At 37.2% G+C, this 15,478-nt stretch overlaps 1 protein-coding gene and 1 long non-coding RNA gene across 8 annotated transcripts in view; both read right to left on the bottom strand.

Annotated features, from left to right (window-relative positions):
* The window catches only part of LOC110442185 (dimethylaniline monooxygenase [N-oxide-forming] 5-like), a 38,699-nt gene that overhangs the window by 12,774 nt on the left and 10,447 nt on the right, over positions 1-15,478 (bottom strand). For 5 of the 7 annotated variants that reach the window (XM_021485670.1, XM_021485674.1, XM_021485671.1 and 2 more), the window contains one exon: positions 11,609-11,813. In XM_021485670.1, coding sequence (XP_021341345.1) covers positions 11,609-11,774 — 166 coding nt within the window. In that variant the 5' untranslated portion in view covers positions 11,775-11,813. Of the gene's footprint in view, positions 1-11,608; positions 11,814-11,961; positions 12,029-14,649; positions 14,675-15,478 lie in introns of those variants that run through there. The other 2 variants (XM_021485676.1, XM_021485673.1) reach the window with 2 other exon arrangements.
* LOC110442187 lies at positions 22-10,790 on the bottom strand. Its single transcript, XR_002461991.1, has 3 exons — positions 10,779-10,790; positions 7,802-7,805; positions 22-670 (listed from the first exon to the last, which is right to left on the bottom strand). It is a non-coding gene; the product is annotated as an uncharacterized LOC110442187 (long non-coding RNA).

The raw sequence follows: 15,478 nt of genomic DNA, 5'->3' as shown, positions 1-15,478 counted from the left end.
TTGGGAAGTTTTTATCCTGTGGTTTATATATGGAAATATTTCCCCACCATGATCACCGGGTCATCCGTCCCACTTTAAATTGATTTAAAGCTTACCAATGGCTCCATATTGATGTGTGGGTTGGAGGGTCAATACCTCCGTCGTTTCAATAAAACGAATGACAACATTTTCAAGAAATTCGGGGTTTATATAGTATGTGGAATAATCTCACGCGCAAAAACTGTACTGTAAGTGAATCTGCGCTCCGCTTTCATACGGCCACGGCTAACTGACCAATCAGCGCCGTGCTTACAACTTCAAGGCTTTGTTATTGTGGAAAGATGGCGAGATACATCATACAGTTTGAGGAGACGAAAATAGTCATTCCTAGCTTAAATAACAATCAACGATACTTAAAATGGATACGAATGAAGTCTTTAGGAACTATGTGAACTAGGTAAATACTCTAGCATGCATGTTATATGTGAAAACCCCCGAAAATACGTAATACAGACATCGTGATTTGAACATGTTACGCTAATAATAGTATGGCGGCCATCCCATGATTCCGATGTTGTCGTCTGCTATCCTCCTGAGTTATCTTCTGTCTTCTCATAAAATCCCGGTAAAGATTTAGTCATCAGTACCTTTAGCTTGTGATTCGAGCGTTACTACCAAACTCGTAACATCACTAACAATTATATACATAGTATTTAATAATATCTAAAATAATCCGCATTCGCTCTACACATATACTCACCCATGTTGAGTTATAAATAATTATTACATATTAAACTAATCTTTCACAAGTTGTGATAATATTTTAGTTGCAATGTACGTTTTTAAGTTCATGTGTAAGTTTCGTCTAACAGGTATTAGGCCTATATCTCACCAGAGACGTATAAAACGTCTCTGATCTCGCTCACAAATGTACATATATACAAGAGGCTCATGGGCCTTAACGGTCACCCGAGTTCTGATATATTTATACAGAGAGTTAATTTTTGTTTTTAAAACATGAACAAAAGTATTATTCAGAGTGATAAAAAACAATAAAACAACCTTATTCAATATCTAGCATACAGATTTAAGACTGAAAAGTATTTGAAACTAGCACCTCTGATTCTTAACAAGGAAAATGAAGAAAATTTAGCACACTGACTCCTTTGGGCGCCCTACGGGGTAGAACTGGCTCAAAATGTTCAAAGTATCAAACTGTCAACTCAGGGTTATAATTCAAATCATGTTATCAACATGTAATATTCAAAGTATCATTTGCCATAATAAATTTTGCCCCCCCCCCCTTCCCCAGGGGTAAACGTGAGACCCTAGGGTCATAAAATTCACAAGGTTGGTAGAGCACCTTAAAACCCTTCCATCTATGAAGAGTATTTGATTCTACCATATCTGGGTCTTGAGAAGAAGATTTTGAAATTTCTCAACGCCAAAGTACGAACGACAACAATACTGGTTCGTTTTCTGGCAACATGCTGTTGGCTTTATTTATATCATTTTTTTAACTGGATTGTCTTTCCAGTTTCCATCGTAAAATAATGGAATAATACACGCGAACCCATCTTTTGGACCAACACAGGGACAGCCATCATTTCAACAACAATGTATTTCGTAAGTTTCGTAGTTAGTTTGATCAAGGTTATTACCGAAATCACAGTCGTGTAAGTTGAGAACTTCAACAAGTCTCCGTCGATCGTTTGTTCTGAGTGAAATAACAATTCTTTTAAAACACTCTTAGTTGTTTGTTTACTGTCATAATTATCACTCGACTATTGTTAAGTTATTCACAAGATCTGTTGAACGATGTTGTTTTAAACTACCTGTACGTTCGCTTGGGGTGGTGGTCTGTTTACAGTTGTCTGATTAAGGAGTCGTTTGGTTATAGTCGGTTACAGTGTGTACAAAATATGGTCATACTTTATTAAACGACCACTTTTATTAAACGACCGTTTTTTCTAATTCCCCTTGGGTGGTCGCTTAATACAGATTCCACTGTATGTGGTTATAGGGTCGACTGTTTCCAAGCTGTGACTAAGAAACTAGGTCCCTAGGGGTTCGGTCAGACCCCGGGATTTATTCTAATATCATGACTGCATTTGTCTCTTTATGCCCAGCATTTGTATATATAGTTTTGAGGTGGGGATTTTAACCGTTTTAAAGTTATGAGTCAGGGCCATCCTGGAAGCAAATGTGCATTCTTCTGTTTATACTCAGCAATTGTATATATGGTTATACGATGGGGATCTCAACCATTTCCAATTAATAAACCTTTTTTGGCCCCACCCCTTAGCCTGGGGAGGTCAGCTCCACCATTTTACAATTTTAAATCCCTGCTCCAATGAATGCTCCCGACCAAATATGATTGAAATAAGGCAGAGTTCTAGAGAAGAAGTTGTTTATAGCAATATAGCCAAATTTACCACTACCTAGGGATGCTTCCAGTCATATATGGCTGATATCGATCTCTTAGTTCCAGAGAAGAAGTCGCTTAAAGCAATATAGCCAAATTACCCCCTTTTGGCTCCGCTCCTCAGCCCCCTGGGGGGTCAGCCATACCATTTGTACAATTTTGAATCCCCACCACCTAGGAATGCTTCCAGTCAAATTTAATTGAATTCCAATCAGTGGTTAAGAAAAAGAAGTCGTTTAAAGAAATTGTTGATGTACGGACGACGGACGGACGCCACGGTATGGCATAAGCTCACCTTGGTCCTTCGGACCCGTTGTGCTAAAATTATAATATTATAGTTGATAAATAATGTTCACCCTGGAATACAGACAAGGGATTTATGCATATACCGGTTTTATATGTCTCGGGTCCGACCCATGACTCTAATGATGGTGTACGTCATTGGATACGCGCAGACTTCAATTTGTTTTAAACACAGGTAAGAAAAATCCAAAGGCCCTTCCCCCATGTCTCTCTATTTTTCTCACTAACTGTATTCAATGTTTGCACAGAGCTATACGGTTTAAGAGAAACGTATGTAGGGATACGCTATCGGCATGTTTACAGAACAGCGATAGCCTTCTCGATAGGAAATCATCTCATCACTTCAATTGTAAAAATGCAGCACTTTCAGTATGCAGATAAATGTTATCTACACCAATCAGAGACAACACAATACATCATATAAATAACGCAAGAGTTCTCATGGTTGTGACTTTACAAATGTGAGCTACCCCGATCGCGCTGAGGTATTTGTGGGTTGTTAAGAAAAATCATAATATATCGTAAAAAACCGGAGGCCATTACAACGCACCTTTTTAGCCTTTTGATGCATAGTGTGAATTACTTTTACAGAGTTATAAAGAAAAAACACTCATTCGGAATAAATTTTAACAGGCGAATGCACTACCGTGTCATAAGTATGAAGTTTTAACCATTTAATCAGCATCAGGTACGTCTCCCATGAATAATTATCAAAAAATTTAAACACTATTTAAAACTAGAACACTGACAGGTCAGTAAGGGACCCGTCTTGTGGCAATATATTCCCCATAATCATCAAGAAGCAATCTGCCCATATAGCTGAGTTTGACATTTGGACCTCAAAAGAATCGCAAGGAAGCAAAATATACATTTTACATGTACTATGATGCGAGTCTTGTTTCCTTCCATCTCCATATTTTCTGGGCTAACAGAAATGTAAATACCGGTGCAATACTCATTTGTTAGCTTTGATTTGTTTTATTTCACCTTAAACACCTCCTCCATCAAAAGCCTGGGTCAAAGTCCGAGATCCACTTTGTCTTTGACCTTTGGACCCAAATGACCTTGACCTTTAACCTAGTAACCCTGATCTTTTGTCAGTTGACTTATTCTTTAATTCCGACAAAATCTGCTTCATAATATCATAACAAAATGTTCATCAGTGTAAAAAACAAAACTTGACCTTGACCTTGAACCTTTAGACCCCGTAACCTGGACCTTATGTCAGTTGACTCTGTGTTAAGTTCTGAACAACTTTGCTTCATAATAACATAAGAAAGAGGCCCAGAGGGCCTGTATCGCTCACTTGGATATCAAAGTAATCATGGCAAAATGTTCTCCAAATAAGATCCAAAGGAATGGGTGTAACGGCACGATTTCTCACCAGGGTGAAAAATCGTGCTAAAATTGCTGCGTTCGCAACACGATTTCTCACCCTTATGGGCATAGGTGACACGGTTTCTCACCCGGCACTATTTCTCGCCCCAACTCTCTATCTCAATTGGGGATGGGTTTTGTCCGTGGTGTCTTATAACTTGCCTAAGTGAACATGTAATAGATGAGCTGACATGATATCAAATGAGTAGTAGTTCAATGTACACCATGCCAAATAGTTATTGCTTGATTTAGCTATCAATCTAGTTATTCGTTTACTTTTGAAATACGCAACAGAAATCTTACAAAATCTTCACAGTTTCAATTAGACGATGAAAGAAAAATACTGTTGCCCGATTCATACAATGCACGTGGGCGCACCTTTTCAAACACATTCAAACGCAATCCGGTTCACCTTAATTTTGAGGAAATAAACACATATGCTACTTCTTCTTTTGATGGCAGTACCTGTATTTATCTTTTTATTATTATTATTCATTTACATTTCATTCCACTGAATATCCTAAACATAGAGACATTTTCAAAAGACAATTTGCGCGAGATGTATACCGTATATAAAATAATATGCAAGCCATATCTAACAAAGGACAACTTTTTGTGGTCAAAGGAACAAAGGACACGAATGTTTACACAACATGAACTTACTAAAGCAGATCTGAAATCATTGCTCTGGAAGGGTACATATACATTTCCTTTTTTTATTATAAAGTATAACAATATCTATTCGTAACATGAACTGTTACATCATAAGACGGATTCAATTACAGTTATCTGTACTCGAAATGATATACGGTAATATTATTCTTTAGAACAAAATTTGTGTGACAAACGTTTTAAGACAGGCTTGCTCATTCAAGTGTGTACTTTTCATATCAGATTATCTTTACATCTCGCATGTTAAGGCGCGTTCTCAGAAAGTTCATGTTTCACAGCTTTGTATTCTGGCTTCCCTTTAAAATCTGTTCAGATTTTTTTATGGTGTTGGCGACATCTCTTTGTCGGTATTTAAATTGGAGTACAAAATTAACACGAACATGTAATCCCAGAACACTCTTTTTATTACAAAAATAACCAATTTTGGTCGCATCTATAAATATGCAGATATTTTGTTGTTCTAAGCCAGGGAAACATGTGGCTCCCAAAAGGGGTAAGTAAATGTCCGACTTTTCGGTTGGGGATTTTAGTAACCAGTTCGTGGTCTTTCGCCCGAGATACCGGCTAACCGTTAACAATCCTACATAACAATGTACATACCAAATCTATAACATCGGTCAATATCTAAATGTCGACCATTCAGGACCCGACCTTACACGGACATTTTGTCAAATTAAAAATACAACGCAGATTGCAGTAGTGTTTGTATTGACACTGCACACTTTTACATAGGGATATCGGACAATGCATAAATTTCGACTAATCAGAAGCCAATGTGCAGCAGCCATTTTGCGTAAGATGTTGGTCGTTTTTCCCATTTTCAAGAACATGATTATAATATTCAATTAAACAACTTTTATTGTGGTCCATAAATCAGAACAGAAATTGTTATAGCCTGAAATGACTCAGCAAATGAAAGGCCATGATTTGGATCTGTTCGGAAATTTAACACCGAATATCATTAGTGACTACATGTGTATATATATATATGTATATGTAACTGCAGTACACCTCTATTACTATGATACTTGTATCCCTCTGTACAACCACGCATGCGTATACATTAAATCTGTGTCTGTTACATATCTTTGTATACCATTGTAAGTCAAAGGTGTTGCGATAAAATAAAACAAGAGGTCCAGATGGCCTGAATCGCTCACCTGGATAATAAAGCAACCATGGAAAAATATTCTTATTACAAACAATCCCTCCAATGGTACAGAAGAGGTATTTTAAAGAATTAAACCTCAAATTCCCCTAATGAGCCCAGCAACTCTACACCCATCATTTATACAAAATTAATATCCCTTTGCCCAATGCTACTCCAGGCTTAATTCGGATAAAATCCCTCAGATGGTACATAAGAAGAAGGATTTTAAAGAGTTAAACCTCAATTTACCTTCTGAGCCCCGCCACTTTACACCCAAGGGGCCACACCCACCGTTTATAAGAGATCAAGTCCCTGGATGCTCCAGGCAAAATTACGATAAAAACCCCTTTATCCCTACGGCAGAAGCAGGGTTTTCAAGGTTTTACCTCTATTTCCCCTATTGGGGCCCGCCCCTCTCCACCCAGAGGGTCCAAATCCACCATTTTAACAAAATTAAGTCCCCTTGGTCAAAGAATGCTCGTGACCAAATTGGGATGAAATCCAATAAGGGGCGGACCAGAGGGGTTTTTGGGGCTCAAGAAATCCCACACCCTGAGAATTTTCTTTAAAAATCATGTATTTTTCATCATTTTCCTCAATNCCCCCCCCCCCCCTGGCAATTCTGAAACCCCCCAGATAGGTCTCTGGATCCGCCACTGCATAATCTTTATGATAGAACATCCACTGCATAATCTTTATGATAGCACATCCACTGTTTATACAAAATTGAGTCCCCTTGGCCTAAAGATGCTCCAGGCCAAATTCAGTCCAAATCTACTGGGTCGTTCAGGACAAGTAGAATTTTAAAGGAAAAAGATGGACGGAAGGACGGACGATGGACGGCGGACGCTGCGGTTTGCACAGTAGTTTCTAAATAAACAAGCATAAATACACCACACCACAATCCCCAAAAATCAAAATCAGTGTTCTTACTCGTGTCAACGGGTAATATGCCTACTCCTAACACGATTTCTCACCCGGGTGAGAAATCGTGTCCGGATGACAAATCGTGCCGTAACAATGGGCTAGACCCAAAGGACAATACTTGTATCCTATCTGTATAGTGGTTTTTTTATGCCCAGCAATTTTATGTATGGCTATGGGGTGGGGATCCCAACTGTTTCCAAGGTGTGACTCAGACACAAGGTCCCTAGGGTGTAGCCAGACCCCAGGATCAATTATAATATCATGACTGCATTCGTCTCTTTATGCCTAGCATTTGTATATGCAGTTTTGGGGTGGGGATCTCAACTGTTTCAAAGTTATGAACCAGAGGTTAAGTATGCGAGGGCGGGGCGGACTCTGGAATCTATTCTTATATCATGACTGCATTCGTCTCTTTATGCCCAGCATTTGTATATACAGTTTTTTGGGGGGGGGGGGGGGGGGGGGGAATCTCAACCGTTTCAAAGTTATGACCCAGGGACTTTGTCTTCAAGGGTGGGGCCAGACCCCTTGGCAATCCTGGAGACATATGTGCATTTTTCTCTTCATTCTCAGCAATTGTATATATGGTTATAGGGTGGGGATCTCAACTATTTCCAAGCATTAAACTCCCCCCCCCCCCTTAGCCAAGGGGGTCAGCCCCACTACTCCTTTAATTTGAATCCCTGCCTCCCATGAATGCTTCCAACCAAATATGATTCTACAGAAAAAGTCATTAATAGCAATATAGCCAAATTACCTTTTTTGGCCACGCCCCTCAGCCCAACTATTTGTACAATTTTGAATCCCCGCTTCCCAGGGATGCTTCCAGTACAATATGGTTGATATCCATCTCTTAGTTCTAGAGGAGAAGTCGCTTAAAGCAATATAGCCAAAATTATCCCTTTTGGCCCCGCCCCTCAGCTCCCTGGGGGGTCATCCCCACCATTTGTACAATTTTTAATCCCCACCCCCCTTAAATGCGTCCGACCAAATATGATTGATATCCATGGCATAGTTCTACAGAAGAAGATGTTTATAGCAATATAGTCAAATTGCCCCTTTTGGCCCCAACCCTCAGACCCCTCGGTGATCAGCCCAACCATTTGTACAATTTTGACTCCCCGCTACCTAGGGATGCTTCCAGTACAATATGATTGACATACATCTCTTGGTTCCAGAGAAGAAGTCACTTAAAGCAATACAGCCCCACCATTTGTACAATTTTGAATCCCATCCACTTAGTGATGCTTCCAGTCAAATTTAGTTAAATTCCAATCTGCGGTTAAGAAGAAGAAGTCGTTTAAAGAAATTGTTGACGTACGGACGACGGACGCCACGGTATGGCATAAGCTCACCTTGCTAAAAATACAATAGTTGACCTTGGCATTGACCCAGTGACCATGTCCTTAAGACAGTTGACTCCTTGTTAAAATTCCGACCAATGTCATAACAAAATGTTCATCAGGGAAAAGATACAAAATTTGACCTTGACCTTTGACCAAGTGACCTTGACATTTGGTCGATTCACTCCTTGTTTATAAACATTCTGAGCAACATTTCTTCAAAGTGTCAAAACGAAATGTTCACCAGTGAAAAGATACAAAATTTAAACTTGACATTTGACCCAATGACCTTGACCTTTGATCAGTTGACTCCTTGTTTAATTCTGATCAATTTTGCTTCATCATGTCATAACAAAATGTTCATCAGTGAAAAGATGAAAAATTTGAACTCGACCTTAGAAACTAATGACCTTGACCTTTGACCTTTTTACCTCAGTGTATATTTTTCTGAACTGAACATCTTTACCAAGTTTCATGTAAATCAGTCAATAAATACCAAAGTAATCAATCAGGAACAAAATTTGTGGACCGACGGACCGACGGACAGACGGACAGACACAGAAAGACAGACAGAGTGATTACTATAGGGCACCCGTATCTCCGATACGTGGCCCTTATGAGCACAGCAGTCGTATTAAACATGTCTGCAATCGGCTAACTGGTAAACTGGACTTTACTTCTTGTACACAAGTTTAATTCAACATACAATTTGCATAGTAATATGTTTAAAATATTTTATATTTAGACTGAATGAACTACAGGTTTGGTCACTTGACACCTTGTTTGATTCTGACCAAATTCGCTTCATTATGTCATAACAAAATGTTAACCAGTTGAGGGATGTAAAATTTGACCTTGACATTTGACCCAATGACCTTCAGCTTTGATCAGTTGATACCTTGTTTGATTGTGACCAACTTTGCTTCATAATGTCAAAACAAAATGTTAAGCAGTTAAAATATACAAAATCTGACATTGACCTTTGATCCGATGGCCTTGACCTTCGATAAGTTGACTTCTTGTTGTATTGTGACCAACTTTACTTCATTATGTCAGCAAAATGTTGACCAGTTAAGAGCAAAACAATTTGAATTGTTTAATGTTAAAATCCAAGATGGTTGATAAGTAGCCATTTTGAATCCGATCTGTCTGAAAAATTACCATGCAGAGTTAGTATGCATGGGAAATCATCATGTAAAATTTTAAAAACATACTCCATTTACCTCCATCAATATTGTGCAAAAGAAAAAACCCGGACAGACAGACGGACGAGACTGACAGACGGACGGACGGACGAACAACCTGATTACTATATAATAATTTTATATCTGTTTAGTTGTTTTTAACGTATAAAATGCTGGCGGCATCGGACAGAATATACTGGGACTCAATGTGACGTCTGCATTAAGCAAAGGCAAACAGCCTTTTTGATTCAAGTGAATGCACAAATTTGCAGCGATGTGAAGCACGCTTTAGATGGTATCCAGTCAAACAGTTCGTCCATCTGAAACCATTCGGGACATATCAACAATGTTTCTATTATTAGCATCAGCTTACTCAAATTGTCGCTGGGATTAAATTAACAATAAAATGAGAAACGAGTGCAGTTTTGTTTTATCCCAAGTTAAGTAAATTACTTTAAACAAGAGGCCCAATCGGCCTGAATCGCTCACCTGTAAACTTAAAAGTGGACTAAAATACAACTTCAGGCAGAATATCAGTGTTTGATTCATAAAAACTTATTAAAAGACTTAAACGTATGACGCCTGTGACCTTGAATGTCGAACAAGGACAGTAGGTTGAACAGAGTTTATTGTTTGCAAACCCAGGATGCTTCTAGCAAAATATCATTAACCTGCACCTTTTGGTTATACAGAACAAATCATTTAAAGATTTAAACATATATTGACCACTGTAACCTTGAGTATTGGCGAAGGTCATTCATTTGAACAAATTTGGTAGCCCTTCATACCAGCATGTTAATGGCCAAATATCATCACCCTTGACCTTTTGCTTATTAAGAAGAAGTCATTCAAAGGTTTTAAACATATTTGACCCCTGTGACCTTGGATATAAGTAAAGGTCATTCATTTGAACAAACTTGATAGTCCTTCATCCTATCATGTTATTGGACAAATATCATTATCCTAGGCCTCTTGGTTATTCAGAAGAAGTTGTTTAAATGTTTCAAACATATTTGACCCCTGTGACCTTGAACATTTGTCAAGGTCATTCATTTTAACAAACTTGGTAGTTCTTCATCCTAGCATGTTAATGGCCAACATCAACATGTGTTGCAATTGGAGGCTTGCCCAATGTCGCCCCGCTCCTAAAACCGACATTGGGTCGATTAAGATTCCAAAATCGGCCCGATATCAGTGTTCTGGTTTGGTTTATCCCTCCAGTTTTATATATATGAATCCGAACATAAACAATGGCGATATGATTAAAAGCAAGATCATTCCAATGTTTAACTTTGATTCAAAATCGACGAAACAATGGCAAAATTTGACAAAAGAAAACAATTACAGGTAAACGCCTTAAAAACCACACGGAGAAAAAAGACAAATGCTTTTTTCTTCTTTTGCTCCATCGACGAAACCTTCCATGTGAATCAAACTCAGTGGTCACTTATTCTTAAACAGGTAACTTGACTAATCGCAACGAACGTTTAGGGTCCTAAAATGATATTCATGGGTCCAAAAAAACAGAATATTACGAAATGGTGATTTTGTCATTTCTTCATCGACATGCATCTCTTCAAATATGAACAAAAGAGACACACGTGTACTTGCACATATATAATTGTTAATTGGAATATCTAATGACGGGCATTAATGCGCATATCAAACATGTAGAGCATGAGCGAGAAATAAACAATGGATATATACACTCTATCGTTTCAGGTTTATAAGAATGATTATTATTTGATTTCTAACTGCCAATCAACTCAAAAGAGGTCATTAGGGCCAATAAAAATAAATAAAACATGTTAAAGGGTATGACATCAAACGAACGAAATTGTAAACGACAAACGCCACCTCGAAATATTGTAAAAATGGCTATAATTCTTTTGAATAGACCAACATTTATTAGTTAGGTTAGAATTATAAAACATCACTATATACTAATAATATATTATTACATACTAATTATTGATACTAAACAGTAATATACTGTTATACTATCATATTTTTTTCGAATGTTAGCTGAAGGTCAATGCAATCTAATGATAAGTGTTTTACTAAAAGACATTCTATGCATTGAGGCTGGTCTTCGCTTCTCAATAAATAAGAACGGGTTATGCATGAATGACCAATTTTGAGACGGGCAAGGACAATATCATCTAGTTTATAACACAGGCAAGGACAATCTCGTCTATTTTATAACACAGGCAATGACAATCTCGTCTAGTTTATGAGAAACACTCACCTGTTCTCCAGGTATAGTTCCACAATCCTCCCCAGTTGGACTGTTTTTCGTAGCAGACGACATCGGCACACTTTTTCCCGGCCACTTTTAGCTTATTGTTGTGGTATAGAAAGGACATGCCACTTGGACCCGCGCCTATGACGCACACTCGTGGGTTGTTAGCCATGTTGTTTTCCAAATTACCTGGCTTTAATCCAGATATATCCTAAATGATATGAAAGAATCAAAATTGAGTACCTCACAATCCTTACAAATCTGGCTGCTGTGTGTACGAATGGGTATATTTTACTTTGTAGAACCAAATAAATAGAAATTAGTGGAACAAACACAGGTAAACAGAGTATACAACTTACCGTCTGTTAAAATCGACAAGGTATGACTATGTGCTTAACCAATCATGCAATGCTCATTATGCAGTCGTATGCAGAAAGAATACTTATTTTATACCAGTTGAAAAAACTGTTTATCACAAGGTTTCACAGAAAGATGAATCATTCATCTGTATAACAAGAGGCCTTGAGGGCCTATATAGCTCACCAGGATAATAAAGCAACCATGAGAAAATGTTTTTATTTAATATAATACTGCAACTATTGCCAGATATTGGCTCTATATTTCAGCAACTCACATCCCTTATTAGGTCCCTTCTTTCTGCCCCTATGAATTGGGATGGATTTTAAACAATTAAAAATAATAGGTTCTTTATATAATATAAATAAAAAATAAAATAAAAGAGATATCTTCAAAATTCCAACTTTAATAGTGAAAAACTACATGAGACCTATATAACGTTCTTGCTTTTGGAGAAATTCCACATTTTATAAGGACGCGTGCTCGTCAAATCCTCTGCGGCGTCCATTAAAAACAAAAGTCTTTATCATGAACATGCTTATTCCTTATATTTCCCTGATCGGTACAAACGCTTAAGCGACCTGGTGTCTGCTCATCAAATTTACGGCGGCCATATGGCCTCGGACCACAATTACACTTCCGGGTCGGACACAAGCGTGATGAGGCTTGAGTAGTGATTTTGGTATTTTCCCATATACATGCAGGGTAGTGACATTCAAATGAAAATAAAATAACTGTATGTTCAGTTTGAATAGACCTACAATATGAAATAGGAACCAGACCCTGAGCAATGTTTTAAAATAATTTCATTTCATTTTTCCTTTGGTAGTAACATATAGTAGAATTAATTGTGGCCTGAGGCCTGCATTGAACGTGCCTTTCGGAGGTAGAAAAACACTCTAGTGTCTAAAAATAGGAAAAGGGTTACCTGTTTACTGATCCTGTGTAATGATTTTTAACTTGTTGACAAGCTGTTTTTAGTAACCTATACCCCAAAATGGCCCATTTCGATGCAGATTTCACTTGCCACGACCTCTTTCCCGGCCCCACAAGGCATGCTTTTGACCAAGTTTACTGATATAGATGTTTGTTTCACATTCTTACTATGTAATTACTACTACAGACAGGTATTACACATGATATATACTATCACAGACAGGTATAACACATGTATATATTATCACAGATAGGTATTACACATGCTATATACTATCACAGACAGGTATTACACATGCATATATACTATCACAGATAGGTAATACACATATAAATACTACTACAGACAGGTATTACACATGTACTACAACAGACATGTATTACACATATACATATATATATATACTATCACAGACAGGTATTGCACATGTATTTACTACCACAGATAGATATTACACATGATATATACTATCACAGACAGGTATTACACATGCTTTATACTATCACAGACAGGTATTACACGTGAAATATACTATCACAGACAGGTATTACACATATAAATACTACTACAGACAGGTATTACACATGTACTACAACAGACATGTATTACACATATACATATATATATATACTATCACAGACAGGTATTGCACATATATATATGTATATGTGTAATTCATGTCTGTTGTAGTACATGTATTCCACATATACATATATCATGTGTAATTCCTATCTGTGATAATATATGCATGTGTAATCCCTGTATGTGGTATTAAATAATGTGCAATCCCTGTCTGTAGTAGTAAATACAAGTGCAATACATTTCTGTGATAGTAATTACATGTGTACTACCTGTCTGTGATAGTATAGATATATATATATATATCTATACTATCACAGACAAGTATTGCACACGTATTTACTTCCACAGACAGGTATTACACATTTACTACAACAGACATGTATTACACATGTATATATTATCACAGATAGGTATTACACATGATATACACTATCACAGACAGGTATTACACATGTAATTACTATCACAGAAATGTATTACACTTGTATTTACTACTACAGACAGGTAGCACACATGTATTTACTATCACAGACAGGTATCACACATGCATTTATTACTACAGACAGGTATTACACATGTTTAACTATCACAGACAGCTAATATTACGCATGCAATTACTTACTACAGAGAGGTTCCTATATTTATTGCTGTTGTTGTTTTTGGGAGAAGGGGGTTGAATGGAAAATAGTTTTATTTATTTATTTTCTTATTATATAAATATCTGTTTTACCATATCTTATACGGTTGAACCTCGTTATCTCAAACTCTTTTTAACTCGAAGACCCCGTTTACCTCGAATTATTTCTACGGTCCAAGCCAAATATCTTCTTTATCTTATTTGATAAAACTCTGATAATTCGAACCCTGAAAAGTCGAAAAACTTGGATACCTTTCGAAGTAAGATATTGGTTTCAATAGCGTAAATCCAACATCAAAACATCGTCTAACTTATAGTGTTCGAATTTCATTTTGTCACTTGATAATTCTTTGATACAAATACATCTCGCCATTCCGTGTTTATGAACATCTTTTGTGAGTAGACTAATATGAAATCGGTAAAAAGAATTTACGACAAAGCTTCAGACTATAAAGTGTGCGGACTGTCAAAACCATGTTGTTCATAATAAAAAACAAACTTCATCACTGTTGATAGACAGTATTCTGTACTTACTGCAAGTCCGTTTACTTATTTGTACACCTGAACAAACGACAGTGCAAACCTGAAAATTGGTCACAAAGCGTGGTCATGCATAAAAGAGTTCCACAGTGAGTTAAAATCACAACATAGGACAGCTTCACGGGTTCGTGTTTTTACAGGAGCCAGTATTATGGCTTTGAAAGTCGATCGTGAGATTTAACAACAATACATAATTGCTGTTGATTACATCGAGTTGAGGAGGTGTCAGGTGTCACTTTTGGCTTTAATTAATCAATGTGTTACATGTATGATATACTATGTGTGTGTTTCATTTACAGAATCAACTATGCGTACGCTCCATTACAGTGATTTGTTTTAGACTTTCGCACTTTCGTTTCCGCATTGTATAGTACGAGGTCGGAGACAGCGGGATAGTTCGATTTTTTAATGTAACACTTCAGAAGTAAAACTTGACACACTTTAAAATAACAAGAGGCCCATGGGCTTTAACGATCACCTGATATATTTATACAGAGAGTTGATTTTGTTTTTAACATGAACAGAAATATGAGTGACTCAAAGTGACAAAAAACAATAAAACCACCTTACTCAATATCTAGCATACAGATTTCAGATTAAAAAGGATTTGAAACTAGCACCTCTGATTCTTAACAAGGAAAATGAAGCAATTTTAGCACACTGACTCCTTTGAACCCCACCCTATAGCCATTGGGGATAGGGTTGGCTCAAAATTTTCAAAGTATCAAACTGTCAATTCAAGGTTATAATTCCAATCAAGTTATTAACATGTAATATTCAAAGTATCATTTGCCATTATAAACCATAATAAATTTTGCCCCCC

This window comes from Mizuhopecten yessoensis, unplaced genomic scaffold (genome assembly GCF_002113885.1).
Source record: "Mizuhopecten yessoensis strain PY_sf001 unplaced genomic scaffold, ASM211388v2 scaffold716225, whole genome shotgun sequence".
NCBI classification, from domain to species: domain Eukaryota; kingdom Metazoa; phylum Mollusca; class Bivalvia; order Pectinida; family Pectinidae; genus Mizuhopecten; species Mizuhopecten yessoensis.
Note: the sequence above shows the minus strand (reverse complement) of the source record. Positions and strands in the feature narration are given on the sequence as shown.